This window comes from Coturnix japonica, chromosome 14 (assembly GCF_054131305.1).
Source record: "Coturnix japonica strain WE chromosome 14, WE-NBRP24, whole genome shotgun sequence".
In the NCBI taxonomy this organism is placed as follows: Eukaryota; Metazoa; Chordata; class Aves; order Galliformes; family Phasianidae; genus Coturnix; species Coturnix japonica.
Genome location: NC_140676.1, coordinates 18,327,815 through 18,347,387, shown reverse-complemented (window position 1 = coordinate 18,347,387; position 19,573 = coordinate 18,327,815). Strand labels below are relative to the sequence as shown.

At 52.7% G+C, this 19,573-nt stretch overlaps 2 protein-coding genes and 2 non-coding genes across 9 annotated transcripts in view; 2 read left to right on the top strand and 2 right to left on the bottom strand.

Moving 5' to 3' along the window:
• The first annotated feature begins 263 nt into the window (after positions 1 to 263).
• TRNAH-GUG (transfer RNA histidin (anticodon GUG)) lies at positions 264 to 335 on the top strand. The gene has a single exon. It is a non-coding gene; the product is annotated as a tRNA-His (tRNA).
• A 473-nt stretch (positions 336 to 808) lies between these two features.
• On the bottom strand, positions 809 to 880 carry TRNAH-GUG (transfer RNA histidin (anticodon GUG)). Its single transcript has one exon. It is a non-coding gene; the product is annotated as a tRNA-His (tRNA).
• A 163-nt stretch (positions 881 to 1,043) lies between these two features.
• SLC28A1 (solute carrier family 28 member 1) lies at positions 1,044 to 8,781 on the top strand. Of its 4 annotated transcripts, none has more exons than XM_015872728.2 (18): positions 1,044 to 1,180; positions 2,026 to 2,147; positions 2,232 to 2,326; positions 2,440 to 2,531; positions 2,784 to 2,973; positions 3,082 to 3,223; positions 3,822 to 3,935; positions 4,268 to 4,345; positions 4,616 to 4,696; positions 4,993 to 5,073; positions 5,208 to 5,333; positions 6,129 to 6,259; positions 6,423 to 6,591; positions 6,723 to 6,920; positions 7,353 to 7,434; positions 7,793 to 7,891; positions 8,238 to 8,349; positions 8,492 to 8,781. In XM_015872728.2, the coding sequence occupies exons 2-18, from the start codon at positions 2,064 to 2,066 to the stop codon at positions 8,607 to 8,609; spliced, it is 1,992 nt and encodes a 663-aa protein (XP_015728214.1). In that variant the 5' UTR covers positions 1,044 to 1,180; positions 2,026 to 2,063; the 3' UTR covers positions 8,610 to 8,781. The 4 variants fall into 4 exon arrangements, 3 of the variants coding, with proteins under 3 accessions (XP_015728214.1, XP_015728215.1, XP_015728216.1); XM_015872729.3 differs by having other exon boundaries at positions 1,089 to 1,180; positions 2,022 to 2,147; XM_015872730.2 differs by lacking the exon at positions 1,044 to 1,180 and adding an exon at positions 1,236 to 1,254 and having other exon boundaries at positions 2,022 to 2,147.
• Positions 8,782 to 9,072: 291 nt separating this feature from the next.
• Positions 9,073 to 19,573, bottom strand: part of ALPK3 (alpha kinase 3) — a 29,418-nt gene continuing 18,917 nt past the window's right edge. For 2 of the 3 annotated variants that reach the window (XM_085516062.1, XM_015872727.3), the window contains 10 exons: positions 18,418 to 19,441; positions 13,778 to 15,611; positions 12,977 to 13,124; positions 12,362 to 12,489; positions 12,208 to 12,243; positions 11,826 to 12,100; positions 11,400 to 11,488; positions 10,945 to 11,162; positions 10,685 to 10,733; positions 9,073 to 10,525 (listed from right to left, as the gene is read on the bottom strand). In XM_085516062.1, coding sequence (XP_085372188.1) covers positions 10,204 to 10,525; positions 10,685 to 10,733; positions 10,945 to 11,162; positions 11,400 to 11,488; positions 11,826 to 12,100; positions 12,208 to 12,243; positions 12,362 to 12,489; positions 12,977 to 13,124; positions 13,778 to 15,611; positions 18,418 to 19,441 — 4,123 coding nt within the window. In that variant the 3' untranslated portion in view covers positions 9,073 to 10,203. The remainder of the gene's footprint in view (positions 10,526 to 10,684; positions 10,734 to 10,944; positions 11,163 to 11,399; positions 11,489 to 11,825; positions 12,101 to 12,207; positions 12,244 to 12,361; positions 12,490 to 12,976; positions 13,125 to 13,777; positions 15,612 to 18,417; positions 19,442 to 19,573) is intronic. The other variant, XM_085516063.1, reaches the window with a different exon arrangement.

Here is a 19,573-nt window from a genome sequence, read left to right as displayed (position 1 = left end):
GCATCCAAAGCACGATCCCCATCACGCCGACCTGAAGAGAAACCAGCTCCATGTGCACTCAACGACGGAGCCCGCGCAGGGGTCCGCGGCCGATTGGAGGACGGAGCTGCCAATCACCCCACATCGCCATGGAGACAGCGCACGACCCTCCTCTGCCAAAACACCACAGAGCAGGAACAGAATGATGACGTCACTTTGACGTCAGCCTGGCTTTCCCTTAAGGGCCCTGCAGAGCGGGGCTGAACGCAGAGCCCTGGTAGCGCGCCGTGATCGTATAGTGGTTAGTACTCTGCGTTGTGGCCGCAGCAACCTCGGTTCGAATCCGAGTCACGGCATCGCCTCTCATCGGCGGTAGCACGGCACACGGGCTTGTCTTTTGCTTTTGGTCGCGCACCCTCGATCTCGCTCCCTCTTCGTCTCAACCTTTTTCATTTCATTCTCCCTCGCAGCGCACACTGCGAGGGTTCCCCTCTCTCCCATTCATTCCTCGCAGCAGACCCCGCTTTCACACCCGCTGCGACTCTGGGCAGGCGCCGTTCTGGGTAAAAAGGAGAAGAGGGGATAAAAAAGAGGAAAAGAAAGGAAATTTAACAAAACGAACAGTAAAACAAAAATCAGAGGAGGAAAAAGAAGAAATAAAGAAAGAAGGAAAAGAGATAAAAACAGGAGAAAAAAGAAAAAAAAAAAGAAGGAACTAGATAAGGAAAACGGAAAAATAAAAAAAAAAATAGGAGGAAAAGAGAAAGAAAGAGGAGAAAACAAGAAAAGACACGAGCCCGTGTGCCGTGTTACCGCCGATGTGAGGCGATGCCGTGACTCGGATTCGAACCGAGGTTGCTGCGGCCACAACGCAGAGTACTAACCACTATACGATCACGGCGCGCTACCGGGGCTCTGGGCGCTGGCGGCGCCGGTGGCGCTCTTAAGGGCTGCGAGGGGCGCGGCTCTCGGGCTGGGTGGGTCGTGCACCTCGGCGTCCCTTTGCGTGGTGTGCATTATTTAGTTTTGCTCCGCTGCGGCGTTCTTTGGTTGTTTTGTTTTTTGTTTTTTGTTTTTGTTTTTTTTTTAACGGGGCGGGAGCAGCCGCGTGGGGCTGCAGGGCCGGGCGCCCGGCGCAGCTCTTTGGACCCAGCGGTTAATGGGTAACTGTGGGGCCGGGCCGGGTGCTGCGGGACGAAGCGTGAGTGCGGGGACGGGACGTGGGGGGCGAGGGGGCAGCGAGCGGCCGCGCTCGGGGAAGGGGAGTGACACCAGGTTGGTGATGGGGCGCTGGGGGGGCCCAGGGGGCTGCCGGGTAGTGGATGTTCTGGGGTCCTGGGAGTGCTCGGGGGGCTCAGCTGCCCACAGCGGACCCTCACTGCAACAAAGTGAGTGCCCGCGTGAGGACCCTTCATGTCCCCTCTGTCCTCCCGCGGTCACCCATTGCTTTCCCGTTGGCTGCTCTGCTCTTCTCCCATCCTTCTCCAGGCACAGGTGTCCCAACGGAGCACTCCAGGAGCTCTGCACTTGGCTAACGCTGCTTTTTCTTGCTTTGCTGGACCACTTCTCCCATCATGATCCTACTTAAGACCATCCCCATGCAAATATCTGTTTATTCCTGCATGTTCCCCCTGCTCTCTTCCACTTACCAGCATGAAAAGACTTTCTTCCTTATTCTCAACTGAAGGGCACTTGGTTTCGCTGGGAGCTCTTGGTGAAGGAGGCAGCCAATCTTAGTTTGTACAAAATCTCCCATTTTGGTACAGGGCTCTTCCCTGGAGGAGGGGTGCTGGCTCTCCTCATTGCGTCACCAGGGTCTGATACTTTCCTGTAATCCTTAAGAAGCAGGAGAGAGCAAAGACCTTCATGGGTCCCTTCCCAGATGGCAGGGAACACCCAGCCCTGTGGCTGGAGGACCTACAGGACAGCCCCTTGATGTACTGGCTTAGGAGCTGCTCTGAGTCCCTCCTGCAAAGGCTGTTCTGCTGGGAGTCCCCAGACCCAAAGCTGGGGGCAGACACTGACCCAGGCTGTCTCCCTAGGCAGTGGGTCTCTTGCCATACCATGTCTAACAAAGTGAAGAAATGGAACGCCTAGAGATGGAAGGAAACCAGATAACCCTGGACAGCCTCGAGAAGGGCACAGACAACCCTGCTTTCAGCTCCCCGGTAAACCTCCCCATTTTCCCCCCTCCCTCCCTCAGCTGGGGCACAAAAGCTGCTTGGGGCACTCCAGCTAATGATGTTTTCCAGGATGAGGAGGAGATCAGTGAGGAACGTGATGGTATGCGTGGTGGGAATGAGAAGAACAGAAGAGAAGTGAACGGGAGAGTTGCTTCGTACTGCAGGTAGGGTGACCCCTGGAGATGCCTGCATGGAAATATCTCCAATGGTCATAGCAAGCTCGATCTTGGGCTGATCTTCAGGATCCACCTGCACCTCTCGTGTCCACTCTCCCCAGGAAGGCCCTGCAGCCGGCCTCCAAGGCAAAGAACTTCTGCAAGGCTCATGCCAAGGCATTGAGGATGGTCTTCTGGGGGCTCCTTGGAGCAGGTGAGGACTTCCCACCACCTCCACACCCCTTTGGCTGCCCATGCAGCCTCCAAGCATTGCCACCTGCATGGAAGCTGTGTCTCATCAGCCCACGGTCTGCTTCCTCCTCAACCCACACACAAAGGGGAAGCCTCTAGGGTGGCCAGGGGAGGATGTTTGGAGGAAACAGACTTCACTGCTGTCCCCAGTTAGTGTTGTGAATCCCCGATCACATGATCCTCGTGTTTCTGACCCCCTGCATGCCTTTCCCAGCCTACCTGTGCTACTTCATTGTGGCATGTTGGCTCAACTTCCAGCGAGCCCTCGCCTTGGTGGTTATCACTGCTGTGGTCATCTTCTTCGTGTGCTGGAGCCTCTTCAAGAAGTACTGTGGGGCGAAGGTGCTGATACTCCTCAGCCCCCTTCGGAAATGCTTGAAGAAGTCCTGGCCATGGCTGAAGTGGTGAGTGGGGAGGAGGCAGGGCATGTCCCACACAGTCAACTCCTGCTCCCTCCAAGCTGCTCCCTGTGGGCATTGCCTCTCTCTGACAGTTTGGGGGTTCCTTTGCAGGGTGCTGTATGTGCTCCTCCTGGGAGGCCTGGTGACGTGGCTGTCTTTGGACACGGCCAAGAATCCAGAGCAGCTCATCTCCTTAGCTGGCTTCTGCGTTTTGGTGCTCTTCCTGTTTGCCTTCTCCAAGCACCACAGCGCAGTACGTTTCTCATTACTCCCCTCACAGGAGGTGGCAGAGGAGAAATCCGTGGGCTCTCTGCAGGAAGTAGAAGCTTCCAGGACAGATCTGGATGCAGCATGGGGAGCAGAGCTGGGTGCTGCAGCCCCAACACCACCCCTCTCCTCCCCAGTGCTCAACCCGAGGCTCCTCCATGGTACCTCTGTCCTATTTTCCACCACACTTCTCATACCCTTACCCAGACCTGTGGGCTGAGGAACATCCTGGTGGGCTGAGCAGAAGTGACTGAAGTCCCAGTGGCTTTCAGTCCAACCTTTTCCAATGTTTTGGACAGCGCCTCCAGCCCTTTCCAAAGGGTTGGTGAGCATGCAGTAAGGGATCTGTACTACCAGCCAAGCCACCAGAAGGTCTTTGTGCTTTTCTCCTCCATTTCACCAGCCATTTCCTGACTCCCACCAGCTTGTCTTCCTCCCCTATTATTACCCCAAATTTGTGGGTTTCTGTGATGTTTTATTAGCATGACTGTCACCCAAGAGCCACTGAATGGGCAGGAATCCAGAGAGGTAAGTCTGAAGGCTCTGCTAAACACCTCAGTCACCATTCTGCTGTTGGTCTCCAGGTGTCCTGGAGAGCTGTTTTCTGGGGTCTTGGCTTGGAGTTTTTAATTGGACTCTTCATCCTTCGAACAACTCCCGGCATCCAGGCTTTCCAGTGGCTGGGTGACCAGGTCCAGGTACTATTCCTGTTCAACTCATCCCGTGCTTCAGCCCTCCATGTAGGTTCTGAGACCAGTAAAAAGAACTGAGGGTAGTACAGGCTGGGGGAGTAGTACAACACTATAGCACAAGAGAAAAGCCAGCTCTTTCCTGGTTTTCTAGCACAGCCTGGTGTGGGATCACTTGCAGGAGCTGGAGCAGTGCCCCATTATTCAGAAACACCATATTCCAAGCTTAGGTTGTCTGCTGGGGTGAGGGAGCTGCGAGGTGATCACTGCTAGGTAAAATAGATACTGGGGCAATAGCTCATGGAGATCTCCCTCCTACCATGTAACGTCTCCATTTGCAGGTCTTCCTGGGCTATACCAAAGCTGGCTCTGGCTTCGTTTTTGGGACTACACTCATTGAAGATGTCTTTGCATTTCAGGTCAGTCTGTGGAATGGGGTGTTGGGAAGGAGAGATAGTGTCTGATTTTCTTCTGGCCTTGTTCAGAGTTTGACCAGCTTGAGGATGCTTTATGTGCTCCCATGGGCCTTTTGCATGCCATGGGGTATTTGTACTGGCCCCTGTCCCTCTACAGTGTTGCGGCACCCCAGTAGTGTGGGGTGGCTGTGAAACATCATACCATGCCCAGGTGTACTTTAGGTGTGCTGCTCAACACCCGTTTAATCTCATACCCTGGTGCCTTGTCTGCAGAGTCTGCCCATCATTGTTTTCTTCAGCTGTGTGATGTCCATCCTCTATTACCTTGGTGTCATGCAGTGGCTCATCCTCAAGGTAGGGCCTTGCTTTTTGATGGTGTTGGAAAGGAGATGGACCTGCCGGTTTTTGCAGTTCCTATGAAAAGCTGAGGGATGTCCCAAGAAAATTGGGGTGGTACTAATTTGTGCTGATTTGTCTTGCTAAAGTGATAAGACACAACCTCCTTTTTCTTACCTAAACCTGGGGCTGATGACTCCCTGGTCTGTGGGCTCTTGGACATCACCTCCATGCAGCTTCGAAAGGGCAAGATGGAGTGACCAGCCTCGTGGGGCGGGTGCCTTTGTGAACACAGTGTCTTTGTGTTACCCCAGATCTCCTGGATCCTCCAGGTCTCAATGGCGACCACCCCTACTGAGACGCTGAGTGTGGCAGGGAACATCTTTGTGGGACAGGTAAGGCTTGTGGCAGGTGACATGCCACAGCTCCTGATGGCAGCAGAGTGTGCTGCAGAAAAAGGGTGTTCTCCTCCCTTCCTAGGAGATCTGCAGCCCTGTGTGGTGCAAGCAGAAGCTTTTCTTTCTCACAGACTGAAGCCCCACTGCTCATCCGCCCATACCTTGCAGACATGACCCATTCTGAAATCCATGCCGTGATGGCTGGTGGCTTCTCCACCATTGCAGGCAGCGTGATGGGAGCTTACATATCCTTTGGGGTGAGAACACAAGCAGCTCTATGCTTCATTTTCCCTGCTCAAGGGTCCTGGCATGCCAGAACTGCCCTGGGCATGTGGTATAAGACGCCCCACTGCAGCTCTCCTTCCATAAATGAGATGAGGGCAGCTCCATGTCCTCATACTGGCCTGGCCAAAACCCCAGCGTCCTTCCACAGCAGTCAGGACAAATTCTACTGCACCATGGAATAATGTAGCCTGGAAGGGCCCTCTGGGGTGGGGTCTGTGGTCCACCCTTTTGCCTGAGCCCCTAGTGATGTTCTCACCGGTTCCTCAGAACTGTGATATCTGGGTGTGCCTCAACCTGCTGGCTGAGCTCCTGCTATTTAAACATTAATTAGTCTCCTTAAACAGGGAGGCAAGGGTGAAAGGACAGAGAAATGAAAAACTGCAGTGCAGAGGGCAGGGGAGGGGTGATGAGGATATGGCTGTGACACACTGCTCCCACTGGGAGCTTGGCAGCTTGTCACCGAGTAGAAGTCAGCAGTGTTCTTGCTCTGATACTGATAAAAGGGACAAAGAGAGGGCAAGGATCATCAAGTTGGAGTCAAACAAGAGAGATTAACATCTCTGAGGTTATGACTGCTGTGGCTCTAGCAATGACTCCATCCAGCTGAGCTACCCTACACATCCTCGGTGGCTAAGATGGGAAAAACAGGCACATCTTCCCACTCTGAGCAAGCAGAGCACCCCGTGTTGCTCCAAGTATTGCTGGCCATGTGCTTGGGCACCCTGTGCAGCCTCACACAGGGTCTGAGCTCAGTCTGCCTGTTGCAGATAGATGCATCATCGCTGATTGCAGCCTCCGTGATGGCTGCACCCTGTGCCCTCGCCATGTCCAAACTGGTCTACCCTGAAGTGGAAGAGTCCAAGTTCAAGGGCAAAGAAAGCGTTCGCATTGCCAGTGGGTGAGTGGGAACAGAGAGATGGCACAGGGCAGCTGTGGGTGCATTTTGGGCACTGCAGGTGGCACAAATTTGGGAGACTCTGTAGTGAGGTTTGCAGAGTGAGACCTGCTTTACATGAGAGATGCTCGGTCACACCATCCTGGCAGGGTTTCTTTCCTCCCAGGGAAGAACGGAACATCCTGGAAGCTGCCAGCAATGGGGCTGCCGCCTCCGTTGGACTTGTGGCCAACATTGCAGCCAACCTCATTGCCTTCTTGGCTGTGCTGGAGTTCATCAACGCTGCATTGCGCTGGTTTGGGGAGATGGTGGAAATCAAAGACCTCTCTTTCCAGGTACCCCCAAATTCCCCATCCATCTCCACCTCTACCTGCTACCTTGTTAGACCCCTGGCGGTAGATGCCCAAGCTAGGGGTTATACAGAGGTTCAGCTCTCAACTTTTCCCTCCCTGGATGCTCTTCCCAGATGATCTGCTCCTATGTCCTCATGCCCATCGCCTTTCTCATGGGGGCAGATTGGGCAGACTCACCGCTGGTGGCCGAGCTGCTGGGGATCAAGATCTTCCTGAATGAATTTGTGGCATACCAGCAGCTAGCCACGTACAAGAAGAACCGGCTGTCAGGCCTGGAGGAGTGGAATGAGGGCAGGAAGCAGTGGATATCTGTGAGGGCAATCACCACCTTGCTGGGTGCAGGGCAGGGATGGAACTGAAATGGGGCATGGAACCTGGCCAGGCAGGGTGTCCAGGCACCAGGGGGAGGGGTGTCATTATTCTGAGGATGAGGGAGCACCTGTGGCCATCTGGACTGGGACATCACTGGTAGGTGTGGGGTCATTCTGAAGGTGACAGTGAAATCATGTCCCACTGGTCCTGCTCTCCAGAGGGACAGACTGTGATGCTCTAGGGCCTCTGGCATGCTGCCAGTCCATGGGAAAGCTTCCTCTCACCTGTCTCTTGCTCCTATAAAAGCTGAAGGAGAAAGGATTGGGATGGGACGTTTCTCCATCTCAGCTGGCTGGACTGGGAGCTACAACCTGGTGCTGTGGGGCTGCTGTGGGGCCAAGGTGACCATCCCCTGCCTCTGTGCCCTCCAGGAGCGTGCTGAGAGCATCACCACCTTTGCACTCTGTGGATTTGCCAACCTAAGCTCCATTGGGATCATGCTGGGAGGCCTGAGTGAGTGTGACCCATGTCCTGGGCACCTGGGTATAGGGCAGAGGGATCTAACGAGCGGGAGGGATTTGCTGTCTTCAAGCTTCAGTGTTCAGTCTCTTACTAGCATGCAGGTAAGAAATGGGTCTTGCACAAGGTGATGTGGGTGATTTTGCCCCACATCCATGGGCAAGGTCACCTGTACATCCCACACACTCACCAGATGAGCCACAGGGCACAGAACAGATGCTCCAGAGGGCTCTCTGAGCAGTAGATGGCAGAGCCACCCTGGGACTTGGGACTTGTCTCTTACCTGTCCCTACCCTCAGGCGGAGCCAAAGCAAGGATCTGACTTGCCCCAGCCTCTGCTTTGTCCCTGCAGCCTCCATGGTTCCTCACCGCAAGAGCGAGCTGGCCTCCATTGTGCTGCGAGCCTTGCTCACTGGCATCTGTGTCTCCATGCTCAACTCCTGCCTGGCAGGTAGGTCCCTGCCCACTGCCACGGGGAGGAGACAGGGCTGTGCAAAGAGCTGAACACACCTGTAAGTGCTGCTGTAGGGATGCTCTGTTAGGGTCTCCAAATGCTCTGCTCTCCATCAGAACCCCCTGGATCCCATAGCTCTACTGAGGCTTCTCACCCTCATCTGTGCTGCAACTGGGACATTTTGAGGGTGGCTGTTAAAGCTCTGGGACAAGCTCTCTGGTGTCACTGCTGCAACTGGCAGGAGTGTGGGACCTGCAAGCACAGTGTGGGGATGGCACTGTCTGGGTATGGGATTGCAGTGCCCTGTTCCTCAGAGCCCCAACCAGGAGGTCTTGTCCCCTAGGCCTCCTCTATGTACCAACAGAGATGGGCGACTGCGTGAACATCCTTAGCACTGCCAACTTCACCTCTACCAACTATGCCATCTACACGTGCTGCAAGCAGCTGTTTTCAAGGTGGGTGTGTAGCAGGGAGACAGGAAGGCTCTGGAGCTATGCCATTCTACCTGGGGACTGAGCTGCACAAGCATCTGAACCATCACTTTTGGTGTGGGGTTGGCAAGGCAGCTCTTGCCCTAACTGTGCCTCTCCCCTCCAGCACAGTGCTGGAGAACGGAACGCTCTCCTTCACTGGAGCCTGGGACAACGTGGCAGAGAGTGTGACATATCTGACACAGTGCTGTGGGCATTACAACCACACGTCTTGCACGTCATGAACCCAGAGACACTAGCCCCAAGGAGCACTGCGGTCTGCACAAGCTGGCCTCAAAGGCAGAAAAATCCCGATCAGATTGACAGAAAGCACTACGTACCTTGCAACCAGCATCCCTGGCTGCTGGCCTCATGGACAGAGGGGAATCGATCCCAAATAAACTACAGAAATCCTCATGCTTGTGCTCTGCCTCCTCTCTGGTCCTGACTTCAACTGATCTATAGGCACAAGATGTGGGATGTCTTGCTGGGGCTGCACCCCACTGCTGGAGCTCCCCATAGCCACTGTTTGTTAGCTACCTTGCAAGCCAAGCCTCAATCAGGTGCCTCCTTAAGATTGGCCACCCTCTTCTCCCTATGGCAGGCATGGATGGGGTAGAACTGTCACTTAAAGCCAGTTCCTTTCCCAAACATAAGCTGTCCCATCCTGCCATGCTTGGATGCATCTCTTCCACAGGAACCACAGGGAACAGGCCAGTCCTTGCTTTATTGCACTCGAGCACCCCCACTCACCAAGATGGACACATACGTACCCCGTTATTTTACAATGGCCCAACAACAAAGCACCAGGGCCCCAGAGTACACCACGCTCCCTTCCCTCCTTTGCCAGGCTGCAGCAAGCCAGTTTCAGATTCCATGTTTAGAGTGGTGATGGTGTTACCCATGTTCTGCGGCGAGACAAAAGAGGCTAGACCCAAAGCAGGGAGCTTTACTTCACATTGTGAGCACCACTGCCTGACGATTGCTGACTCCAGAACTGGCCTCCATTCTGCACCAGGGATACTGCCACTGGGGTACGTGTGACAAGTGGGGAGGTGACACTCGTGTGACAGCAGTGCCCCACTCCTGTGCACCCTGTGTGAGGTAGAGCATTCTTACCCATAGCAGCACTGCAGTCCTCAGCATCCACCTGGGCAGGGGAGGCTGGGAGGACGGGTATGCAAACCCCCACCCCATGCAGCCACCAACACTCTGCCACAGGGCCGACCCACACCCCAGAAGCCCAAGCAATAGAAGCAGGCAAGCACGAGTGCTGTAGCTCTCTACTGAGCCTCTTTGCAGTGAAATGTTTGCGATCAGCATGCAAGGGACCAGTGGGACTCTGCTTTGGTTCACACCTCAGAGACCAAGCACTGGTTGGGCTTTATAGAGGACATGAAGAGGGACAGGAGTAGCAGCATGTGTCAGGGCAGCATAAAAAAGCTGTGAGGAAGGAGAACCCATGCTCCCAGTCAGCTCAGGGAAGTGCTGGGACACTGGCAGGAATGGGGCACAGCGCTGTCAAAGCCCAGAGAGCCAATCTGATGGCCCATGCTTCAAATGCTCAAGCAAGACAGACAGAAAGAGGTGGGGGAGGAAAATAAAGCCCCACTGCAGGGGTGTGCACGGCTCCATGGTCTGCACAGCTGGCAGCAGCTTCTGTAGAGAGGCCTGTGAGAGACCCCCATGAGAAGGTACCTTGATGCCCATAGCTGTGCTGGCTCTGCTGCAAAGGCAGCTGGGTGGCTCGCACTAGCACACATCACACAATGCAAACGTCATGAGGAGTGCTTCCAGCCTGTCTGGGCACAGCAAGGGTCCCTGCTGACATAGCTCCGGCTATTGTGAGCAAGTAGGCCTGCTGGCCTCGCCAGGCCTGGTTTTAGAGGCTGCCTGGGCCTCCGCTGCTTCTGCCATTCTGCGGGCACTCCTGGGGCTCACGGTTGTCTTGCGGGTGCCCTGAGGACTTGCTGTCCCCTTCTTCTGAAGCTGGGGGCTGGACTGGGCAGATTTCCTGCCCATGGAGGGGCTCTTGGAGCCTTTGGGCTTGACCGGTTCCAGAGTCTTCAGGCCCAGGATGTCACAGTAATGGTTGCACTGGTGAGTCGCAGAAAACTGCTCCAATAGGGAGGGGAACCAGCTTTCCTTCAGCCCCTGGTACCTGCAACACAGCCACACTCAGCTCCCCTTCTTGCAAGGAGATGTCCTACCAGCTGGTGAGGACATCGACCAGCTGCATTCAGTCGAGCCCAGTCACACAAGCAGCAGAGCTGGGGTCAATGCGGGGACAACTCACACTAGCAGTTGGAGGGTCACTTACCCTTTGAGGTTGGTAGCCATCCGCACATTGGTCATCTTCCAGCCCACTCCTGCAAAGAAAGAGAGGACAACCAGTTCCTGCCCAGGCAAGGATGAGCACCATAACCACAGGCTGACCACCACTCTTGGAGTAGGGCTCCAAGGCACGTGGGGAAACAGGCAGGAGGGCAAGGATGGAGCTATTTCTACTCCTTCTGCAAGAGTGGTGAAGAGCCACGGCTATCAGGTGGGAATTATAGAGTCATTGGAGTATCCTTTTACCTTCCATGTCAGTCACAAGGATGTTTCCATTCGTCCACTGGTAGACCCAATGCTGGAAGGTGCAGCATTTAAGCACAATCTCCGAGGTGCCTCGAGCCACCAAGCTGCCATCTCTCTCAGTGACACAGTACTGCTCACAGGGCCCACCCAGGTCTTCCTCCACCGTGGCATAAGGGATGTTGTTGGCTGGTCGGTAAATCAGGTACAGAGGAACTATCCTGTGTAGCAGCACACAGCTGGGGTCAGCTGCTAAGCTTTTCCATCTCAGCAGAGATCTGCACCTTGGTCTGAACACCATTTTTTGCCTTCCTCCCCATACCCCTTCTGCGTGAAAGTGGGAGAAGAAAGTGCTGCCCTTTGGGATGTCCCCAGTGCCCCACAGGGGACCCCTCCCACCATCTCCCTAGATGTCCTGCTCCACTGTCAAGCCAGCAGAGCTTCAGCACCCTACTTACTCAGGCACTGCTCCAAAACCAGGGACAGCACGGGCCTCAGCAGCAAAGATCTTGCAGTACTCGCGACTGGAATTTTGGATTTTACATTCCTGGAGAATCAAGCAGGAGAGTCAGGACCCTGACCTGCTTTCTGTCAACAAGCCCACACCAAAGTTGTGAGACATCCCCCCACCCCCCTCACTATAGAAAGCAACCCTTGGGATCACTGCCAACTGTTTCTCTGTCCCAGCAGTCAAAGGACAAGAGAAAGGTCTGAGCAGCTCTGCACTGCTCAGAGAGAAGGGCTGAAGAACATGGACATTGCCAGGGACATGGCTTAACTCAATCAGAGCATTCAAGAAGCAGAAAGAAATTAAGAAAGCTATGATACAGACAGATGGAGAAAACAGGGGAAGACCCACAAGGGCTACAGCCCACAATGCCCACCTGGATGGTGATATCATAGTTCTTCTCGATGAGGCTGTTCTCGTTCTTGGTCCCAAAGACAATGAAATTGTGCACTTTGATGATGCAGGTGCAGCCAGACTCAAAGACAGGCTCCAGGCCATAGATGGCTCTGGCACGGCAGGCTTTGCGCAGGAAGCCAGCACCCAATTCCATGTCCTCACTCATCACACGCCCGAAGAACTTATCTCCCCAGTAGCCCGCATCAGCCAAGCCCTTTGCGAACACCATGGGTGTCATCTCGATCTCCTCTCCAACTGATGGAGGGAAGAGCTGGTGAGGAGGGACAGCAAAGGCACATCCTGCCCATCCCGTAGCAAAGCCGGGTGGCCAGGGCAGCAACTCATCAGCACGTCATTCTTACCTTCGATCTCTTCCCGCAAGATAAATCCTGACAACACTGGAGGAGACACAAAGCAGGAGAAGAGTCAGAGTTCTGCCAAGATCTCACCCTGCCTCAGGGCCAGTCGCACAATCACTCAGCTGCAAGAGCCACCAGGTAGCTGAAGGCACCTCACCTTCTGGGCTGAGCAGGAAATCGGTGGAGTCCGTGCCATACTCATTGCTGATCACACACCGGTAGACTCCACAGTCCTTCTGGGATGCCTGCACAATGGCCAAGGCTGCCTGGCCCTCATCGCCAGCACTGGAAGAAATCAGAGTATGGGGTCAGCCCTGTGCAGTGTGCAGAGGCACTTGGGGCCCTGGAGCTTTTGGAGTGAGGGCATGAAAAGGAAGCCAGCCCATGGGCATGCGGGAAGGCAGGAGCACCCCAGCTGCAATCCTGGCACCTTGCAGCAGCTCTACTGTTCACATTCTTAGAGGTGCAAAATCTCCAGCCCTGCAAACTCAGGCTGGGGTTGGGCTACATGCTGATAAAGGTGGTTGTCTCTAAGAGCAGCTGGGTCAGGGTCATAGCTGCGCTAATAATCAATAGAGCAGCAGGTGCCTACATGGGCAATCCTCCCTCTCTGGGCACTGAGAAAATACAGTTCACAGTAGATTACGGTGTGCAGTGAGTTTTTCATGCAGCTGTAAGAGAAGGGGCACATTTTCCTCACTAAACATAAGAGCCAGAGCACAAACTCAGGGCAATGCACAAGAACTACAACAAAGTAGAGCTGGAAGGTTACCTCCTTTGTGCTTCTGCTACAGGGATCTCATCCTTGTACCACATCAGCTTAGAATCGCTCAAAACATTGAAGAACTGGCACCAAAGTTTCAGGTTTCCTGATGCATCAGAAAATTGTTCAGCCCTGATCTTACGAATCACCTGTGGAGCTAAGAAGAGGGTGCAAAGGGATGGATGGTGAGAAACATGATGCTGGCTGCAGCTCACCGGACAGGCCAACCCTCCCCAGTGCTGCTGCTTAGGACTTTGGTGTTAAGTATCATGAGTACATCAGCACAGAGTCACCTGGTACAACATCACCTTCCCAGGGAAGGTCTTAGAACTCTAAATATGATGGGATGTAAGTGGTACAAGCTTTCTCAGTGGCTCAGCACTGCACTGCTTAGAGGGGCTCAGCCAGAAGCAATTCAGAACAACACTAGGCAATGTAGCAGGAAATATGGATCTACTGAATTAGGGATTTACCAAGATGATGTTTAATTTTGTATGAGTGCTGATTTCTGTGTGACTGGCTCCAGTAAGCACCTCAACACCAGAAAGAAGTCCCTTCTAAGTCATTATCACCATGGCTCAAATCAGCAATGTGAGGTCTAGTGGTTCTGCCACAGGAGATGTGTCTGTGCATCTCTTGCACTTGGACAGATAAGCGTCTGGCTTGGGATAAACCATTAGTTTTCACATTGCTAAAAGGAGATGCTGGAAACCTTGCAAATTTACAAAACTCATATGACCCCAATTGGCTCTTACTGGCCAGGGACCAGGGACTTCTTGTAAGCATCATGGGGCTTACAACTTTCCTTACCTTTGAATGGGTTACTTGCTTTCTTGGACTCTGCTGGTTGCTCTACCGGCTTAGCATCTTCAGGGACATCATGGTCTCTGCTGCTGTTACCTGTGGGCTCCTCGTACAACTTAGGAACCTCCAGTGTGGCCATCTTCTTTATGAGTGTTGGTGAGTGCTTCTCTGTGGGAGGGAATGAAGCTAGGGCAGGTGTCTGCAACAGGGCTGCACTCTTCTTGGATTGCAGTGGTGAACCAGTAGGGCTTCTTGCATGTCCCTGGCTCTCTGGGCTTATTTCTTCTTCCTCCCCGACTTGCTTGGTTTTTGGCAGGTATATTTTGCGCCGGGCCCCAGAAGCAAGTTCCTCTGGTGTGGCACAAGGAAGCACTGCCTGAGGGTCAGCAGGGCTCTCTTTCTCAGAGATCACAGGAGGCAAACTGGGTACACTGTGAGGAGGCTGCCCCACTGCTGCTGATGGCACACTGCCCACCACGATGGAGGGCACAGACAGCTGAAGTGGCCCCTCTGCCTCAGGAGCCATCTTGGTGCGTCTCTTCGGTGGCACAGGCCTGCAAGCCAGCATCTCCTTGCTGGTAATGAATTCCTCATTAATCATGCCTGTGATCCGCCTGGATGTTCTGGGGGTCAGAGGCAAGTTCTCTGCTGTCTGGAAGAGCTGATTGTTTTGTACCTTTTCCAAAACCCTTCTTGAGGTGTGGGGGCTCAGGCCTGCGATGCCTATTGCTGGGAGTGGGGCTTCCTCTGCAGTGGATGGTTCCTCACCCTTGGTCTCAGCATCTTCTTTCATGGCATCCTTACTGCTATCTGACAACTGTAAAAGCAGCAGTAGATAGTTCTTCAAGGAGGAAACGAGGTTTTTGTGCGGCGTTTTCTCCTCCAAAGTCATCTCTTGAGGTCTCTCAGGGCTAGGCGAGATGAGTGGTGCTTGTGGCTGGACCTCTGCACCTCTTTCAAAGATACCCAAAGTTGCTGCTGGTTGCTGGCTTGGAGCTGTGGCCGGCTGCATTCCTCCTTCTTCCCTCTGAGGTACCACAGACACCGGTTTGGCATCTGCCTCCCCCGAAGTGCTGGTTGGAAACATCTGCATGGCAGCTCCATCTGCCTTTTTTGTTTCCGTGTCTTTGCTTGCAGGAGGCAGCAGCTGGATCCCAGATGGAGCCTCCCCTGCTATAGTCTCCATTCCTTGGTTGCTGCGAGTTGCAGGCTGTGCCTCCTGCACCACCAGTGTCCCCTCTGCAGCTGTAGGAATTGGCTTTTCCCCAGCCACACAAAATGAAGCAGTAGCTGGTGTTTCAGTCTCCTGAAGCCCCAGAGGTGTCCCTGTCATCTCAGGAGACAACTCTGCTACTCTGCTCCCTCCTGCTTCTGCACAGGGCTTGCTCCCAGATGGCTCTACACCTTCCTCTTTGCTCTTCTCATACTTTACTGCTGTCTGATGTGTGCTTTTCTCATGAGGAGTATCTTCTCCAGGCTCTGAAGGGCTCAGTTTCTTTGGCAATGGCTCTTTAGTACCTTGGCTCTCGACCTCTTGATTTGACAGTCCTAGCTGGGTCTCTCTGTCCTCAAGAGAATGGGAATGTCCTTCTGCCTGTGCCCTGGAGTCAGGCTGCTCCCTGCTGGTCTGAGCATGGTCTGCAGAAGGAGCTGGTGGCTTCGGTGTCTCCTGAAACCTCAGCCTGGGATTTGTTCTTTTCCCAGTCCCCCTGGTTTCCTGGGAAACAGACGTCTCTTTCCTGAGCTTCTCTAGCTTGTCAGCTTGCTGACTGCTGTCTATCACTGGGCCAGACACTGGGTGTTTTGTGTCACTTGCAGACGGTCCTGCTGTTGCTTCAACCTAGTCAAAAAAGAAAACTGGAAGTGAAATACTACTTCACTACCTGTGTCTGTTTAGTGGTGGTGCTTACAGCCCATCTATACCATGCAGCACTGCTCAGCTTCTGCCTGAATCACAAGTCTTCACCATTCAAATCCACCATCACTGCCACTCACTCATCCAGGGCCTCATGGCTTTGCCATCATCCCACAGCAGCACCCTGTCAAGCTGCACAAAATGGTTTTCCATTCCATTTCATCCTCTAACTCTGATGCTTTTCAGTTCCTTGCTTGTGCACAGCTAAGAAGCAGGACATTCAGTGGCTTTAAATACAACCTCCTCCGACATGGTGACTTTCTGAGGAGAAAAACCTTCCTATTATCACCAGCCATTGCTGAGGCCTTGTGTTAAACTCATCATGCTCCTTTGGAAGAGTCAGTACCCTCCTGACACTATATCCACTCTGAGATGGGGAAAGTGGCATGTTGCACAGGATCTGGATGAGGTTGCCCAAATGATTTGCAATGAAACTGTACATCCTGACATTATCTGTGCTATTTGACCATCCATTTGACCATTCCTTTGGCATTCAGGAAGCTCAAATGTTTCCAACTGCAGCTGCACAGCAGCAGACATTTCAACAAGCTGCTTCTGCTGAGCTTTATCCTGACGGAAAAAACTGGTGAAATCTTCCAGACAAGGGTCACTGTCTATTTTTGTAGGATAAAGCTCACAGGAGCCAGCGATAACACTGATACATGCTGTGCCTGACCAATGCTCAGCTCAACATCAGGACGCACATATAGGAACAGGTTGTGCACAGTCTCCATCTGCCCTAAGCAAGAGGGTCTACAGGTAGGAGATCCCCGAGGACCTGCTGCTCAAAGGTCTCTCTACTGGTTCACAAACAGACACACAGAGTGAGCTCTGTGCTGTGCTGCTGGCCAGCAGGGACATCTCTTTGGCTGAAGAGGAGCTGAGATTTTGGGGTGCAAGAACTAAAGCTTGTTCAGAAGAGCTTTTTGAAAAAGCACATTTCCTAAAGCAACAGTGAAGCAGCCTGTCCCGGTTTCAGCTGGCATACAGTTAATCTTCTTCACAAAGGCTGTTACAATGCCGCGTTTTGGACTTAGAGGGAAAATAAAGGTTGATAAAACACCCAAACTGAAGGTATGTAAAAGAAATATGATAAAAACACTATTTTCAACATGATACAAGAACTACTCCAAGGGTTCATTCAAATCCACTTTTACTGCTACCCTTGTGCACAGGCAGTTTCAGAGCCCAGCAACTGTCTTGTGTTATGGTAAGTCCTTCTGCTACAGATCCCAAAGAGAAGTCCTAACCACAAGGCCCAGCTATATCCCAAGGACGGGGAAAAAACGCTGCTAAGACTCTGGTTTACAGGAAAGATTGGAGAGAAAAAAATAATCGTTGTCCTAGAGAGTATAAATAGCACACTGGGAGTCAGATTCAAAAGGTTTTTATATGATTCATTTGGTTACACAAAAGCCTGAGTACTTCCCCAGCACCACCAACCAGCTGAAGCATTCAGATTCAAATCAGAAGCGTTCCCTTTTGACTACTCAACAAGCACACTGGCTGACAAGTTACAGTTTTCCCTCTGTGAGCAGATTTATGTATAAGGAAAATACCTTGATATATGTCAAATGCTCAGGGATGCCACACACCAACAAATTCCACCCTCCTTCAAAGCAAGGGGCAGAATAACACAGGAGAGAGAGAAAAAGGATGACTGGTCCCTGGGTGTGCACCACGGTGATAATTTATGCTCCTGCATGTGCTGCTGATGTGGCATGTTAAAGATGGGTTTGGTGGGGTGCACTGCTTTGAGCCCAGGTCCCAGCCTGTGTAACACAGCAGGTTTCTTACCAGCAAAGCGTGCTCCTAGCTATGGCCAAAGCAACATAGAAGAGAAAGAAAGGATATTCCTTCCCGGAGCAGCCACTAGTCCCACTTTCTTTATCATGGCTATTTCCAAATGCATCCTCTCATACTGACACTGTACACCTACCCTTGCTCAAATGCCACATGCTGATGGCAACTGCAAATTGGACTCATTAAACCTTTTGTCTGAGAAGGTGTCATTAAAGGGGGAAAAAAAGAGACCCGTAGCTTCCAGTCTGATATTTTCATGGAAAAACGCTTCAGGTTAAGTGACAAAAATAGAAGTTGACTAAAAGATGCAATGAGGGTCAGGAGCAGGTGCAGCACTCTGGCTCTGCATTGCCACTGCAAAGAGTCTTGCAAGACTTTTTCCAAGAGGGATGAGCCAAAAAATAGCCCAGGTCTACTGTATACACGTTGCACTGTAAACAAAATTCAGTGCCCTGCCCAGCGCGGCTCACATGGTGTACCTGGCACACTGTGCTCATTTGCATAGGGGGCTCATTAAACGCCAGCTGAAGCTCAGGCTCAATTGCTAAACTGGACAGATGTCATCAGCCTCAAGTACACACAAGGCATCCACCCCCAGCTACAAATAACCATTCACTGCTCCCTGATGAACTAATTTGGGAACATTCTGCATGAGGTCAGCTTGCCAATTAAACTGGAGGGCTTGCAGCACGGCCTGGACCGCTCACAGCCCAGCTGTCCGGCTGCATGGCCTGATGTACATCTCTCCTCACCACCTCATCTGACATTTATTCGGAGATGGAAGCTCAGATCTTTGGGCACAACAAACCCAGGCAGGCTGTTTTCCAGGTGCCTTCACTGGAGGAAACCTGCGAAGCCAGCAGCAGCTTCCTTGGGGTGTACGCAGTGATGCAATGCTGCCACATCAGCTGTGATCTGTTCTAGTTACCTCTGGACCAATGACTTTGTGCCCCTCAGACTTCTGTGCTGTGTGCTGGTCATTCTGGCCCTCGGACGTCACAGGTACTGCATTTGAGGATGATGAAGCATCCTCCGTCTGCCTGCTGACACTCACAGGCCGTGGGGCAGCATCACTCGCAGCCTCTTCCTTGGTTCCCACCTCACCTTTCCCCGCTGTCTCTTTCACTTGATTATCAAAATACAATTCTTTCAAAGAGAAGTGCATGTCACCATTAACTTTAGTGTCCTGACTGACAGCTTTCACAGGCTCTTTCATCTTTGGGATATTTTCCTCTTCTTGATTGCTTGCCAACCTCATATGCGCATTCCTGCGTAATGGGACCGGAGGGGCAAACCTTGGATTTGTTGAGGGCTTCACCCTGTCTCGCCCACTTTCTTCTCGCTTTGAAACTTCCTGCTTTGCTGCCGGAACATCCTCCACTTTCTTTTTCTTTTTAGCTGCAGAGTCTTTGGCCAGCGGCTTAGACACGAGATCCTCCACTGTCTCATAGATGTAGGCAAGAAAGCCATTCCCATTCTCTTCTACAGTCTCCAAAGAGGTGTCTCCATTGGTGGTCACCTCTGCTTTCAAAGGTGTTATCAGTTTGCTTGGTAAGCCTGTCATCGCATTTATCGACTTTTCCTTTGAGTCAGCTACATCCTCTCGCAATCTGGACTTAGAATCAGTGACATGCACTTTTGCAGCATCCTCTTTCTCCCACAGAGAGGCTCCTGATCGGAGATTCAGATCCCTGGCCAGCCTCCGCTTTCTCTGCAGCCGATCTGGGCTTATTCCCCGCACACACTCCACCTCCACATTCTCTTTTCCTCTTTTCTTGCTCTGTTCTATCTCTCGTAGTTTTTCTTCAGCCTTTCTCTTAATTTTGGCAAACCATCTCTGATGAATTTTGAATTCCGTCATGGTTCCAACTTCCAGCACGCCAGAGCAGGACACGATGCCTTTGGTATTTCTAGCAGAGGCCTGGTAAATGCCTGCATCTTCCTCTTGGCACCTGGAAACCAAAAGCTCTGCATGAGACCTGCCCATCCTCCCCAGCCCCTGTAGCTCTACACCTGTGCCCTTTCCCACTACTTGCTCTGAGGGTCCAGAAGATGAAGATGCTGGCCCCCATTCCTGGGCTCTG